General features: G+C 44.5%; 1 protein-coding gene across 1 annotated transcript; it reads right to left on the reverse strand.

Moving 5' to 3' along the window:
* Positions 1–589: 589 nt before the first annotated feature.
* LOC121461961 (carbonyl reductase [NADPH] 1-like) lies at positions 590–3,258 on the reverse strand. Its single transcript, XM_041673346.1, has 3 exons — positions 2,916–3,258; positions 1,297–1,404; positions 590–1,165 (listed from the first exon to the last, which is right to left on the reverse strand). Exons 1-3 carry the CDS (start codon positions 3,256–3,258, stop codon positions 729–731), a joined length of 888 nt encoding a protein of 295 aa, XP_041529280.1. The 3' UTR covers positions 590–728.
* Positions 3,259–15,133: the final 11,875 nt, after the last annotated feature.

Below are 15,133 nucleotides of genomic sequence, written 5' to 3' on the forward strand. Positions count from 1 at the left end.
ATTAACCAAAGAAAGAAACAGATTAGAAAGTAATACTTTCCTGTTCTCCACGGGAACCTGTGGTTCTGTAAGTCTATTTCCCCATTAAAGCTGTATATATTATTACAATCTGTCTATATTCATTTATGCCACTATACACTTGACTGGGGATCTATTGACAGCTCAAAGCTTCTGGGGGAGGAGAGGCAGTTTTCTTTAAGGATGTACCCCAGGTAGGTCAACCAAACTTGTTTAATAGCAACAGCAGCAGCAGCAGAAAAAGATACTATGAAGTTGGAAGAAGTTGGGAAAATGGGGTCGAACCTGGGGGAGTAAGTGAGGGAAGCAGAGGATGAACGTGATCAAATACATGGCATGGGTGTATGAAATTCCCAAAGAATTGATAAAAGTGGCTTAAAGCCATGACAGTTTTATCTCAAAAATTAAAAAAAGAAGGAGTCACCTGAATACCCACACCTAAGGTTTTCTTCTAATCTGGGTACATACTATTCATGCATGTGCATACATACTGTGCAGGGAACCATGTCTAACGTAGCACCCCACACACAATAAATGAACACACAGAAAGAACCATTTAGTCCATCTTGATTTTCATTCGTTATTGCCAAGAATTTCATTTTATCTCCTCGAGGAAATCATAAAACTTCCTAGAATTAGAATTAGAGCCTGTGTCTCCCTTTAGGATAGGGTACAGAACCAGGGACCGCGGGAAGAGGTGAGAGTTGAGCTCACCATTGTTCAACCTGTTTTTCCCGAACAAACTGCCCGTGAGGTCCCTCTGCATTGGGTGGCAAAAGGGCCAAGTACACAGGGGTCTCTGCTCCTTCTTGGGGGCTCTTGGGGGCCTTTGGTCCTGCCATATCTGTTCTCACCCACCCAGGACAACAGGCATTGAGGAGGATCTTGTCCCCTTTCCTCTGCTCCCTGAGTTTCCGGGCATGGATTCTCGACAGGACTGTCACCCCAATCTTGCTCACTCCGTAAGCACTCTTAGGCCAGCCTTCTTTCTCTTGCACTCCTTTCTTTGTGTCTTCCAAAAACTTGTTCATGAGCCCCACCAGCTCCTCCTCTGTGATGGTGTCACTTCGAAACTTCTGCTGCAGCTCCGGGCTGCAGTTTTTCATGGCTGTGAGAATTATCATGCTTGATACATTCACTACTCTGCCTAAGATACACAACAGAAATGATGAGTTCCATGTAGCAAGGGGTTCAGCTCCCAGGTAAGCAGACATTAGGCAGGCAGACCCCAGGGAGGCAGATGCCAGACAGGTAGAGGAAATCATACACCCAACTTACCTTGTGGTTTTATTAGAGGGAGTAGTTCCATGCAGACATTCCGGGTACCAAAAAAGTTTGTTTTCATTGCTGCTTCTGCTTGAGTGTGAACATGGGTAGGATCAATGCCTTGTCGGGAAGAACAGGAATGAAGAACAGTCATTAGTTAAAACTTGATGCAACAGTGCACTTGAGGTCTAATTAGATGAGCCCCACTGTGGTGGTTTGAATGAGAATGACCCCTTAGGCTCATCTATTCGAATGCTTAGTCCCAGGGATTGGGAGTGTCTGGGAAGGATTATGATGTATGTCCTTGTTGGAATAGGTATGTCACCTGAAGAGGGCTTTGGACTTTTTTTGTTGGGACTGTTGGCTCTCTAGAAATGACATGGAAACTTATTTTTCATTATGAAAGGTTGGCCAATAGTTTAGGCTTGTTTCTAACTAGCTCTTATAACTGAAATAAACCCATTTCTATTCATTTTCTTTCTGCCTCATGGCTTTATTACCTCGTCTCTGTATGACCATCCTGCTTGCTCTGTGTCTCTTCTCATCTCCACCTTCTTCCCATTGTTCTCTCTGCCCTAGCTGTCAGCCATTTAGCTTCTTATTAATCCAACCAGAGTGACACATCTTCACAGTGTACCCAAACACCCCAGGTCTAGTCTCCCTCTCCCTCCCTCCCTCCCTCCCTCCCTCCCTCCCTCCCTCCCTTCCTCCCCCCCCCTCTGCCTGCAGATCAGGGTATAAAGCTCAGCTAGTGTTCCAGCACCATGTCTGTCTGGTACCATGATGAGCATGAACGAGTCCTCTACAAATGTAAGCAAACTTTCAATTAAATGCCTGCTTTTGTAAGTTGCCTTGGTCATTGTGTCTCTTCATAAAAGAATAGTCCCTTAGTGACCTATCAATAAGCAATTGTTGTGTCTCTGTGGGATTGGTGCTTGGTAGAAGGCATCCTACAAGGAATCTTGGCACAGAAGACCCCTCCCCATTTCTTGCTTATTTCCAAATGAATTATAACTAAACCCAGCTGGGCTTAAGATCCAATCACAGATGTCCACTTGACCCTAGAATCAAGCCAGATAACTGGCTAAGGTTCTTTGAGTAGAACCTTCTAGGCTCTTATGTAGTGGGCTACTGAACTATAGTTATGCCATCTCATGAAAATATCCCTAAGAGCACTTTAGGTGCTAAAATTATCTTGGGTAAAATTGGTCTCTGGACCAGCCTTAAATTCCTATAGAATGCCACCCTGAGCTACAGTCTCACAGCTGGACTGTAACTGTTTCTCTCTGCTTCTACAAACAATGCTTGCTGATTACAAGTGTCCAGAGCTGCCTTTCTTTATATGTCTCAACTGCATCCTTTGCCCTTAAAAATGCAAACCAGCTGACGATTGGGTTTACTTCTTCTAATCTGCTTGGGACAGTCATGCTAGCATTTAATAAAGACTTCGTTCAACTTATTCGGACCTCCCAGGAATCCCTCTCTCCAGGCACACTGTAACACTGGAATATTCATTTTGTTCTTAAGCTCCCAACCTAGCTTGCTCCTATCCAGGAACTGATTGAGACCTCTACAATCCAGAGGTGTCCCCACCCCGTCTGCCTGCACTGCCAGGCCAAGAGCAGACATACCTGGCTGGGTGTCTTTGAAGAGGTCGCTTTCTCTTGGTGGTGGCTTATTCTTAGGCCAGGTGCTAATGCCTGCATTGTTGACAAGCACGTCCAGTCCCCCGTACTCGTTGAGAAGAAAGTCACGGATGGCGCGAATGCTGTGCAGGTCGTCAATATCCAGTTGGTGGAAGCGTGGGTTCAGACCTTCTGCCTGCAGCTGCTGCACAGCAGCCTGGCCCCGTGCCTGGTTCCGGGCTGTGAGCACCACGTCCCCGGAAAACTTTTGGCATAGGTCACGCGTGATCGCAAAGCCAATGCCCTTGTTAGCCCCAGTTACAAGAGCTACGCGGTTGCTCGATGCCATAGCTGAGTGGACAGTGAGAGGCACTTGCCAGAAGAACTCACTCAGCCGACTCTGGGCTACTAAGATGTTGTTGGACTTGAGATTCTGTGACCATCAGGAGGATTGTGTACCCGGGAACCTTTGGCCCAGAGCCCAGACACTGGAACAGTTTTGGGTACTGCCCTTGGCATGACTCAGTGCATCTTCAGAGCCAATGAGATGAGTGAGTCTGAGTTAGTGATGGGTGAAGTGTCCACCTCACAGTAAGACATCTTAGTCTCTCCATGGCCAATCGTTTTTGTTGTGTGTTCATTTGTTTTGAGACAGGGTTTCTCTGTAGCTTTGAAGCCTGTCCTGGAACTAGCTCTTATAGACCAGTCTGGCCTTGAACTCACAGAGATAGAGCCACCTGCCTCTGCCTCCTGAGTGCTGGGATTAAAGATTAAACTGGCCCTCAGGCCAGTTGTCCTTATTGGTGAGTGTTTAACCAGTGGTGGTACACATTGGTGCTGCTCATGGATTTGGTTTTACCACAGCTTACCCCAATAGATACTGGATAGTTTGTGCCAGTCAGAACATGTTGATAGACAGTTAAAACAAGGGAGAAAAGTGTGGCCAGATTATAGAGACCCCAGGATCTCTCTAAACCTAGTGCTTTCTTGAAGGACTTTTAAAAGGTCTTGACTGAACTGGAAAGGAAAAAGGAGGGAAGTCCAGGCTTTGATAAAGAGCCCTTGAGGTTCCTGACAGCCGCTCACCTGGCAACCAAGAACTGTTCAGTTGGTCATGTAAGGTTAGACTTGATTTTTCACATCTGCTTCTCTGCCTTCAACTTTCTGAGGCTCCCTGGGGCTTCCCCATCCTGTTGTGAGAAATGGGATCTACCCTGACCATTGTTTGTTCTTACCGGAGTTTATAACCTTTCTCTGTAGTGAAGTGGGTGCTCACAGCTAGCGTAGAACGAGATGGAAGGAATGAGTGGGGACCTGATGGCTGCTCACTGTTCATAGGAAAGAAAGACTGCTGGCTGATGCTTGGCCAGGTTTTCCATAAATGGCAGGAAATACTTTTAAGTCATCACAGGCTTACACTTTGGGTACTAGATGGCCGTCATTGACCCTGAAGGTCAGAACAACAGCTTCCAGGGCAGGGGGCAGCCTCTGTAGAATACTTTAGAGGGCTTCAGGGTGCACTGCTTTGTTTAAATTTTAATAAAAAGTTATATTAATATCTATTGCACATGGAGCACATTCCCCCTCTGTTCCCTACCCCTTCTCTAGTCCTACCCCATTAGTTCCCTCTCTCCCCCTAGTTCACCTTCATCCTGCCTTCACGTTATGTAGGCTTTAATATCTCTGTTAAGTCTTGGATCCATAAGTGGGAAAAGGCATGTGATGTTTGTCTTTGTGAGGCTCATTTTGGTGCCTAATGGGATCACCTCCAGGTTGCATCCATTTCCCTGTAAATGACAAAACTCTGCTTTTCTTTATAGTTGGAAACTTCCACTGTATGTGTGCCCATTCCTCCATTCTTGGTGCCTAGGCTGGTCCCATAACTTAGCTCTGGGACCTGACTGGGTAAGCACTGGTTGCTAATGTCTCTACAGTAACACTCAGTGCGCTGGGCAAACAGCCAGGTTGACAATAGCGGACTAGCAGCATAGACTGACTCTTCATTTTCTGAGAAATCTCCTATCATAGCTAGGGTTCCATTGCCATAAAGAGACACCATGACCATGACAACTCTTATAAAGAAAAACATTTAATTGGGGCTGACTTACTGTTCAGAGGTCTAGTCCCTTATCATCATGCAGGCTGAGTTGGTGTTGGAGAGGAGCTGAGAATTCTGCATATGGATTGACAGGCAGCAGGCAGAGAGAGTCCCTGGGACTGGTTTGAGCATCTGAAACCTCAAAGCCCACCCCCAGTGACACACTTCCTCCAAGAAGGCCACATCTACTCAAAGAAGAACATACCTTGTAATAGTGCCTCTTCCTATGAGCCTGTGGGGGCCACTTTCATTCCAAGCACAATATTCCATGCTGCTGTCAGTGGTGACTGGACAAGCTCATATCCCTGCTAGCAGGAGCTATGGTTTCCTTCCACTGCTACTTATTTTCCTTTAAATTTTATTTATGTATTTATATTGTGTGTGTGTGTGTGTACGTGTGTGTGTGTGTGTTTTGCATACCTGTATGTATGTGTATCGTGTGCGTGCCTGGTGCCCATGGAAGCCAGAGAGGCTGCCAATTTTCAGGACTGGAGTTACAGACAGTTGTGAGTCTCCGTGTAAATACTGGGAACTGAACTGTGAGAGCAGCCAATGCTTCTAACTGCTGAGCCATTAATGCATGAAACAATCCCACACCAGTTTGTAATTATAAAGGGGTTATTTATTTGAGGGGAAAAAGCTTACAGAACACCGGCCACACGACAAGGAAAGGAGTCTAGTCATTGGAACCGGAGTCCGAAGCAAGAGAGTGAGAGGAGGGCTGCTGCTGCTTTTTAAAGCGAAAGAGACCACACCCCAATGGGCTGGTATCTCAAAGGCTATTGGCTGAAGGAACAGAAGGAGCTCCCGCAGCACGTCATCTCTCCAGCCTCTATTTGTTTCCTTGATGACTGTCATTCTGACCTGGGTAAGATGGATTTTCTGTGTAGTCATTTGTAATGGTCTGCTCTCTCCCTTTAAGAGACAAGCCATGCCCACTCTCTCCCCTCGTCTGCCAAGGCAAGCTGATCTTCAGCTTCCAGCCTGAGTCCTTTCCTTTCCATCTCCCTCAAAGAGACAGCTTCTCTCTTTCCTTTCTCCCCACTTCTCCCCTTCCTTCCTCTATGTCTCTGTCTCTCTTTCTCTCTCTTCCTCTTTCTGCTCTTTCCCCTTCTTCCCTTCCATAACCCACTAAATAAATATCCAACTTCACTCTGCATGGCATACCTACCCATGTGTCTGTCTCTCGCCTGCTGCATGGCTCCTTGGCTGGGACCAGTCACCTTTGGAGATCTGTGGTGTGGTCTTGTGGCATGCCCATCTGTCTGTCTCTCTTTGTGGGACTGGCTGACCCATTGAAGTCTCTCACCCACCACATGACTCCCTGTGTGGAACTGGCTGCCCCACTGCTGCTGTTTGGGGACCTGTAGCATTTTATTTTTACCATTACATTGCTGTGACTCGGCCAGGCTCTTGACATTCCCTTTGGCCTGCAGGTGGGCTGGCTGAGGACACATGGAACCCTGGGCTAGGGAACCAGGTTTCTTTACAAGAGCTCCCTATTTTACCTGCCTGAGTGAAATTGCTACGCACACCACCGGCTTCAATTGATGAATTCCCCCATTCTGGTCAGCTTAACCATTTCTCCGAACCCAAGGAATTGATTGTTGAGCTCCTGGAAGTCTTCTGGTGTTCCTATAAATGGGAGTACAGCCATGGTCTTTCTGGCTACGGTTGAGCCCTTTGCGACATTCATTTCTGGATTGCTTCCCTTAGCTAAAATTGTGACTGGATGATCTGGGGTCAGTCCTCCCATGCTAGCACTGCACATGCTGTGTGGTGCATTTGGCTGGGGGCCCAGAGTTCCTTGGTTTTGATTCTCTTTTTTTCTTTTTGTTTTCTCCCCACCGCGCTTTGAAAGGCTGCTTGGAGTGGCCTCTGGCCTCTCTGGCTTCCACGTCACCCCAACTGGAGTCAGTCAGGCTTTAGCACTCTGCCTGTAGGCAGAGGACGCTCTCCTACAAGCCCTGTGGTGTTTACTGTGGATTCATACTCTGCCTATAGAGGGGAGACATATATATATATAGAGGGGGCCTTGTGTTGTCACTGTTTTTGTAGGTTTTCACGGTTTCAGCTACAGGTAGAAGCCATCCATGTCCATCAATCCAGCCGCCCCCTGGGATGGGTGCCTTTTAGAGGCCCTAAAACCCCAGGCCTTAATGCCCTACTTCTTCAGCTTGTACCCTAATTCTTCCGGTGTCCCACTGGCTCCACTTTTATGGGAGCTTTCTAACTACTGTCAGCACACAGGCAAATGGAAGGAGTTTCCTCAAGATGCCCTGCCACCGTTATTGCTGCCAACAAGATTGGTTGTATCCACAAGGTGCCTGTTTTCAATTCCAGCATTTTGCTCCCTGCCATGGCTTGTGGCATGGTGGCTCAGTGACAGGGCAGATCACACCTCTAAGTCTCTCTTATTGTTAAACTTAAAATCCCTGCAGCTCAATAATCGTGGTTTCTTTTCCATACAACATGTGATTGCTGCCATTTTGACTGAGGTCAGGTGACCTTACCACCATCTTGCCTGAGAGCCAGGTCAGTGATCAAGTCCTGCCATCTTTACTGAAGCATACCCTGAATGGTTCCCTGGCTTACTCATGTTTTTGTCTCTAAATTCCTTTTGCTGACTCTTGCATGTTTGTTTTGAACAGTGACATGCCTTTGGTAGGGCCCACCAAGAGCATCCACTTTACTCAATTCCTGTTTACTGTGTGTAAGTGTGTTCATACATATAACTTAAATGTACCTATGTTTACTGTTAAATGTTATAGTTGTTCATTGCATCTTATTTCAGACTACAAAAAACAGCAATTCTCATGTTTTAAACTGGTATGTATTTTTAAATCTTTTACAAAAATTCTTTGTATTTAATCCAACTCTCATTTAAAATATATTAAGATGTTCTATACTATTGTCAGTTCTGCCATTAGACTTCTACTGCAAGCAGTTTTTTCTTCTTTCTGTCTTTTTACAAGTGTAAATCTGACCATATATGAAGCTGTCCTCTATTATTGTCAGTTCTGCTCTTAACCTGTATTACAAGCAGTTTTTCTTCTTTCTATCTTTTTATGAGTATAAATCTTACCTGTTAAGTTGAGAGCCAATACAGTCAAGCTTGGACTCAGCTCGCCAGGAAGATTCTATACTGTAGTTATAACTCATCTATACCTGATAAACAGCCCTCAACTACTCAATGATCTGAGGATTATGGCATTTAAATATTTAATTATTAAAAAACTTTTCAAACAAAAAGAGGCAGGTTGGCATCTAGCAGCAGCACTCTATTTCCTCCAAAGTAAGCAGAAGACAAATGGGCACAGAGCAACATCCACCTGCAATTCACTTCAACCGCCAAGCACTGACCATTGGGGAAAAACCTGCCTTTCATCTAAACTGAAGATAACCAGACAGTGGAAAGAATTGCTGGAATCAACAGCCTAGCTGCTCAGGCCAGGGTAGGCTTGTCTTCCTCCAGATTTCTTAGCCCACAGGATCTTCTGGAGCCTGGCAGGCCCTGCACTAAACAGCAAAAGGCAAATATGACCTTTAGCAACCATGAAGACCCTGAGGAGTAACTCTAGATGCCAACCAAGCAAGTTCTCTATTGTTTTTTAATCAATAACTCAAGTAAAATATTACCCTTCTCAAAAATCTCTGATGCAGTTTGACAGCTGAGAGGTTTTGTCAGTTTAAAAGGACGACCTCACCAAACAAATTTCAGTAAAACACAAATACAAGTTATTAAGGTATGTACCTGCAAGTTATAAAGGTGTGAGGAAAAATACAAGTTAATCAAAATTCTCTCTCACACTGCCTTCCATAATTTTAAAAATAATTTTCATTGTGCAAAAATATCCATCAAAGTCATTCTGCTGCTCTTTAAAACTTATGTTTTCAGCCGGGTGGTGGTGGCACATGCCTTTAATCCCAGCACTTGGGAGGCAGAGGCAGGTGGATCTCTGTGAGTTCGAGGCCAGCCTGATCTACAAGAGCTAGTTCCAGGACAGTAACCAAAAGCTACGGAGAAACCCTGTCTTGAAAATCAAACAAAACAAAACAAAACAAAACAAAAAAACCCAAAACAAACAAGAAAACTTATGTTTTCACAAACCCTAAAAATTCTTGTGAGTTTTAGGGAGGCAAATTGAAGGATCCACCTTAAACAGGTCAGATATACCCTCCTCAATTCCCTGGTCCTAAAAATTTTTTTCCGAAACTTAACTTTGTCCCCTGCTCTGTCAATACCTTAAACAGCTATAAGAGACACTAGGCATTTCCATACCACAAACACCAGACAGGAACAAACAGACCAGCTATGCCAGGATGTGACCAACACCCAGCTTTCTCAGGTTCCCTCCCCCCAAAATGATGCCCACAAAGAAGCAGGAAGCAGTATTGAGAATCTGCCACCCCAATTCCTTTAATTTGTTGTGCCTAAACTCCCACCTTTTTATTATAAAAAAGGCATGGGTATGTAATGGTCTGCTCTGTCCTTTTAAGAGACAAGCCACGCCCACTCCCTCCCCTGTCCACTGAGGCAAGCTGATCTTCAGCTTCCAGCCTGAGTCCTTTCCATCTCCCTCAAAGAAGGAGCTTCGGTCTCTCCCTTCTTCTCACTTCTCCCCTTCCTCTCCCTCTCTCTGCCTCTCTCTGCTCTTCCCCATCTTCCCTTCTCCATTTCCCCCTCCATAAACCACTAAATAAATCTCCAACCTCACTCTGCATGGTGTACCTATCCATGTCTCTTTCTCTCACCTGCCATGTGGCTCCCTGTCTGGGGACAGTCACCATTGGAGACCTGTGGTGTGGTCTTATGGCATGCCCACCCGTCTGTCTCTCCTTGTGGGACTGGCTGACCCATTGAATTCTCTCACCCACCACATGGCTCCTTGTGTGGGACTGGCTGCCCACTGCTTCTGCTCGGGGACCTGAAGCATTTTACTTTTACCATTACAATTTTAGTTTTCATCCACTGAGGGCAAATGAGGGTGAGTATCATCATATGTTTATTGGCCATCAGTATTTCATCTTTTGAGAACTTTCGGTACAAGTTGTTACCCAATATGTTGATTGGGTTGTTGGATTTCAAGTTGTTTAGGCTTTAGAGTTTTTTAAAAATATATTCTAGCTATTAATCTTTGGTCAGACATACACCGAGCCAAGATCTCACATTCTGTATGATGTCTCTTCACTCCAGCACTGTTTCCTTCACTGTGAAAAAGCTTTTTAATTTCACAAGGTACCATTTATCCATGTCCTGAGGGACTGGAATTCTATTTTGAAAGTCCCTACCTGTGTATTTGTCTTATAGCTTTTGCCCTTCTTTCCCCCTGGTCTCTTCTTTCCTTTCTCATTTCTTTTTCTTTCTTTCTTTTGACTTTTTAAGACAGGATTTTAACAGTCTGGTTGTCCTAGAACTCACTTTGTAGCAAGGCTTAACTTTGAACTCACAAATATCCATGTTTCTGCCTCCAGAGTTCTGCGATTGAAGGCATGTGCCACCATGCCTCAGGTCTTATATTAAGATCTTTGCCCACACAACCTTAGTGTGAATGCAAGTCTCTCTTCACTTAGCATGATGCAATCTACAGGTTTGTCATGTATAGGTTTGTTAAGTTGAGAAGTGTTCCCTTCATTTCTAGCCTCTTCTGAGTTTTTAATTATAATGCAATGGGAAATTTTACAGAAGGCCTTTACTGAATCTATGGGAATGACCACATGATTTCTGTCCTCATGCCCATTGCATAATATATTACATTTATTGATTTGCATACATTGAACTCTTTGTGTTTCTTTGGAATGAAGGACCAGCCTGGCTCGATGTTAGGGTTGCAGGCAATTTTGTTACAAGGTCGGAACAAGTTTGTTTCTGTTTACTGAAAAACTAAAGTTTGCTTTAATCTATTTCTCAGATTTGACATGCTGCCCTGTGGTGTTTGATTCACACTTTATATGTATCCTGAGCTCTAACCTGATAAGATGGTCTGCCGAGGAATCTTGAGCTATCTTGAGATGTTTTGCCAAGATGACCTGTTAAGTAATCATATCCTGCTGTCTGCTTCTGCAAATTTGCTTGCTAAAAACCTTAGGTCACCACCTTCCTTTGAAAATGCCTGGTCTGCACCTTTTCTCTAAAAGGAGAGTCCTGACAAGTCAACCCATACTGCTCTCTCAAGTCCTGCTTTGGAGTGTTATGGATAGTATATAAAGCTTGCTTAATTGGCCTTTATTTTGGTAGAGATCTTCATCCTTTCTCAGTGGGATCAATATTCTTGGAGGCTCCAGCGAGATTAGACCCCCAATCCAATCTTGGGGACTCTTTGTTCCAGTACTCCAGGATCAAAGAGTTACTTCCCCTTGGGTTGTACACCTTGAAGACGCTGAAGAGCACACCTTGCTCTTGGTTCTTCCAACTACCAAGGTGAACAGCTAAGACAAAATTTTTATGTATGAAAAAGAATCAGTCAGCTCTATTTTAAATCTTTAGGGTACATACCCACTCATCAATAGTTTTTTATATCAGGAGATTGAGGGCAGAATGGGTATAAGGAATTAATCATCACCTTTTGTCATCAACCAAACTTAGCAGAAAGGCAATGAACTAATGACAAATGGGCTGCTTTGTTCTTGTTCCCTGACATTAACAGGTTCCTTACTCAACTATGTACCTTTCTAAAACTTTCGATTGTCTTCTTGGGTTTTTCACCTCAAAGCTATTTGACAAAAACATCTTAGTCTAACTTTAAGTTATTTTGAAAGCTTTGTTTCAGATATGCTGCACTCCAAAAACTGTGAACACATTTCCCAACATTAAGATTAGAATTTAAGGTGGCCGGGCTACAAAAACTCAGTTGTTTTTCTTAATCATTAACCTAAGCCACAGTCTATATGACTCCTCAATAGAAACTCATGTGTTCTAGCTGTGCAATACTTCCTTATTTATATTTTTATTATCAAAACTATATTTAAACTAACATTATTAGTAGTAGTTAGTACAGCAGCAGAAGAAATCATCTTCCTTGTAATCCACAGGTAAAAATGCCCAGCAGAATGGAGATAAACACCACATTACAGGCAGTGGGGATCTCCCCACACTCATTCATACCATGCTAGGGACCAGAGAAATGTGGCAATGACAAACATGTAAAGGCACAGCAGAAGCAAAAGACATCTGGAGCCTATGGTCTCAGAGCCTTACCTATCCGAGATTTACCCCGCAGGGAATTTCCTCCTGATGGACTGACACCTGAACTTGAATTGCCACCTGCTGCTCCTCTGACATGGCCACAGCACAAACCCTAGGTCCTTGGAAAAGGCCAGTAGCCTATATTTCAGAAAGATTGGATCCAGTGGCCTCTGGATGGTCACCTTGCCTGTGGGCCATAGTGGCTACCACAGTTCTTGAGAAATCAGCCAGACTTACACTGGGACAAAGTCTAATGGCCCCACATGCACCAGTCCCTGCTCAGGGATGAAACTCATTGGCGGTTGTCACGTCCTCATTTAACTCAATACCAAGCTCTCCTTCTACACAAAGACAAACTGACTTTCAATGAATCTTTGGCCATCAACCCTGCCACCCTGCTACCGGATGACGACCCTGAGGTACCTGTCCATGACTGACTTGAGATGTTGTATGTCACCTCATGTCCTTGACAAGATCTGACAGATGTCCCTTCTTATTGAGGGAGACATGGACCTCTACACTGACGGCAGCGGTTTGGTCAAAGAAGGAGTCAGGTATGCAGGGATGGAGGTGGTTACAGGCCAATGAGAAGTCACTGGGTACACGCCCTACCTAGGGACACATTTGCCCAGAGAGCAAAAATAATAGCACTCAGTCACTAAAATGGGCTTAAGGAAAAAAAAGTAGGTAACTGATTTGCTTTTGCTATGGCTCATGCTCATTGACAAATATATAAACAAAGAAGCCTTTTGACATCAGAAGAAAAACCATCAAAAATAAACAGGCTGCTTATGCAGCCTTGGGAGAGCATCTGGCTACCTGTCAAACTGGCAATGGTCCATTGGCCAGGGCACCAAAAAGACCACAGCCTACAGACCCAAGGTAATAACTATACAGATCAGATTGCCAGGGATGAGATTCTAGGGGAACCCAAACCCTAGATTATCCTGGAATTGTTGGTCATCCCATAGCCCCTACTCTACCTTGATGAGGATGCTCCCAAACATAATTCATTGGAGATTGTCATAGTCTCTCCTGGGGGTGCGTCCTACAGGATGGAAGGAGATGCATGCCAAAGTCACTGGGCAGGAAACGGCTATTTTCCCACATTGCTCATGCACTTTTCACGTAAACTGATCTTAGGACTTATCCCTCCTCATGTCTGGCTACCTGGACCCTGGGTAAGACTCCATAACAGTTTGGGTTGTTGCTTGGCCTGCACCCAGGTGAATACTGAAAAGGACATGCTGCCTCCAGGACAGTGAAGCCAAGGTACTGTGCGTGGTCAGTTTCGGGAACTGGAATTTGGTGAAGTCAAACCACGACTATATGGACACAAATATCTGCTGGTCTTTGTTGACACTGTCTTGGGCTGGGTAGAGGCTTTTCCTTCCTGAACAAAACAGCCCAAGTAGTAGCCAAAACTTTAATTGTTGCAGGAGGCCACTTGTTTTGTTCCCGGCCGCTTAGCCCTAAATGATCACAGAAGCTATATTATTTAAATCACTGCTTGGACCATTAGCTCTAACGTTTTATTGGCTAACTCTTATATCTTAATTTAACCCATCTCTATTAATCTGTGCATCACCACGAGGTCGTGGCCTACCAGCAAAGTTTCAGCATGTCTGTCTCCAGCAGCAGCTCCATGGCTTCTCTCTGACTCTGCATCCTTTCTCCCAGCATTCAGTTTCGTTTTCCCTGCCTAGCTCTGTTCCACCCTGCCACAGGCTTAAGCCAGCTTTCTTCATTAACTAATGATATTTACAGCATACAGAGGGGAATCCCACATCAATTAATAATGGAACTGATTCCCAGATTTGGCCTCCCTTTATCTCAATTGCTCTCAAAGGCTCTTAACATAAATTGGAAATTACATCTCAAAGTTCAGGATGATTAGAATTATAAAAGATATTAACTAAATGCACTTGAGACTGGTGGTAATTGGGTTGGTTGCTTGCCTTATGTCCTGAGACTCCCTTGTTCCTTGTGCTGAGACAAGTTTATCCCATATAAGATAGTCTCTGGGCAACTACCTCCTGTCATCACTTGGGCACATGGAGGGATGTGGTCAGATTGTCTCACTCCAATCTCCACACCCTAAAAGGATTACAGTTAACTTTGGATACAATCTTTCCTCAGGTCCAGACTGCACAGTCTGTTGGGTACCATTCACCTGACCACCCATTTCAGCCTGATGATGCTGTGTTAATCTGCTGCTTCAAAACTGATCAATGGGAATGGAGAGATGGCTGAGAGGTTAAAAGCATTGGCTGTTCTTCCAGAGGTCCTAAGTTCAACCATCTATAATGAGATCTGGTGCTGGTACCCTCTTCTGGCACAAAGACATACATGCAGGCTGAACACTGAACATAATCAATAAATAAATCTAAAACAAACAGCAACAACAACAGCTAGAACCCACATGGAAAGGACCTTACATCATGATTCTCCCAATTTTATGGATGCTGGTCTTTTTGCCTGGGTTCATCACTTATACTTCAAGAAGGCACCTGAGGACCCAAGAGAAGGAGAAATGGGCTACCAGACATGGACAATCACTACTGAGCGTGACCCTCTTATGATTAAGATCTCTAAGTTGGGTGGTGGTGGTTGCTCGTCTTTATTCCCAGCACTCAGGAGGCAGAGGCAGGCAGACCTCTGTGAATTCAAGGCCAGCCCGGTCTAGAGAATGAGTTCCAGGACAGGCTCCAAAGCTACACAGAGAAACTGATAAACAAACAAACAAACAAAAAATTTAAGATCTCTAAGGTTTAATGCTTTGTTACTGATCTGTTCTTGTTTTCTTTTATTGCCATATTTGCCATAAAGATAGTTCTAATGTGTTGGAGTATAATCATGCCCTTAACCTCTAGCTATGATAATCTCCATCAACCTCCCACCTACAACTGGGAACTTAGATTAACAACAACTGGGGAAATT

The sequence above is a fragment of the Microtus oregoni genome, unplaced genomic scaffold, assembly GCF_018167655.1.
Source record: "Microtus oregoni isolate MIOR12 unplaced genomic scaffold, Mior012 000023F_ref0000262, whole genome shotgun sequence".
In the NCBI taxonomy this organism is placed as follows: Eukaryota; Metazoa; Chordata; class Mammalia; order Rodentia; family Cricetidae; genus Microtus; species Microtus oregoni.

Bases quoted from the DNA above. Each gene is read 5' to 3' on its own strand.
- LOC121461961 (XM_041673346.1), bottom strand. From the start codon at position 3,258: ATGGCATCGAGCAACCGCGTAGCTCTTGTAACTGGGGCTAACAAGGGC. The intron at 1,405-2,915 runs GTATGTCTGCTC...CTTCCCGACAAG, and splicing joins CTTCAAAGACACCCAGCCAG to GCATTGATCCTACCCATGTT. The intron at 1,166-1,296 runs GTAAGTTGGGTG...TGTGTATCTTAG, and splicing joins CCCTCTAATAAAACCACAAG to GCAGAGTAGTGAATGTATCA.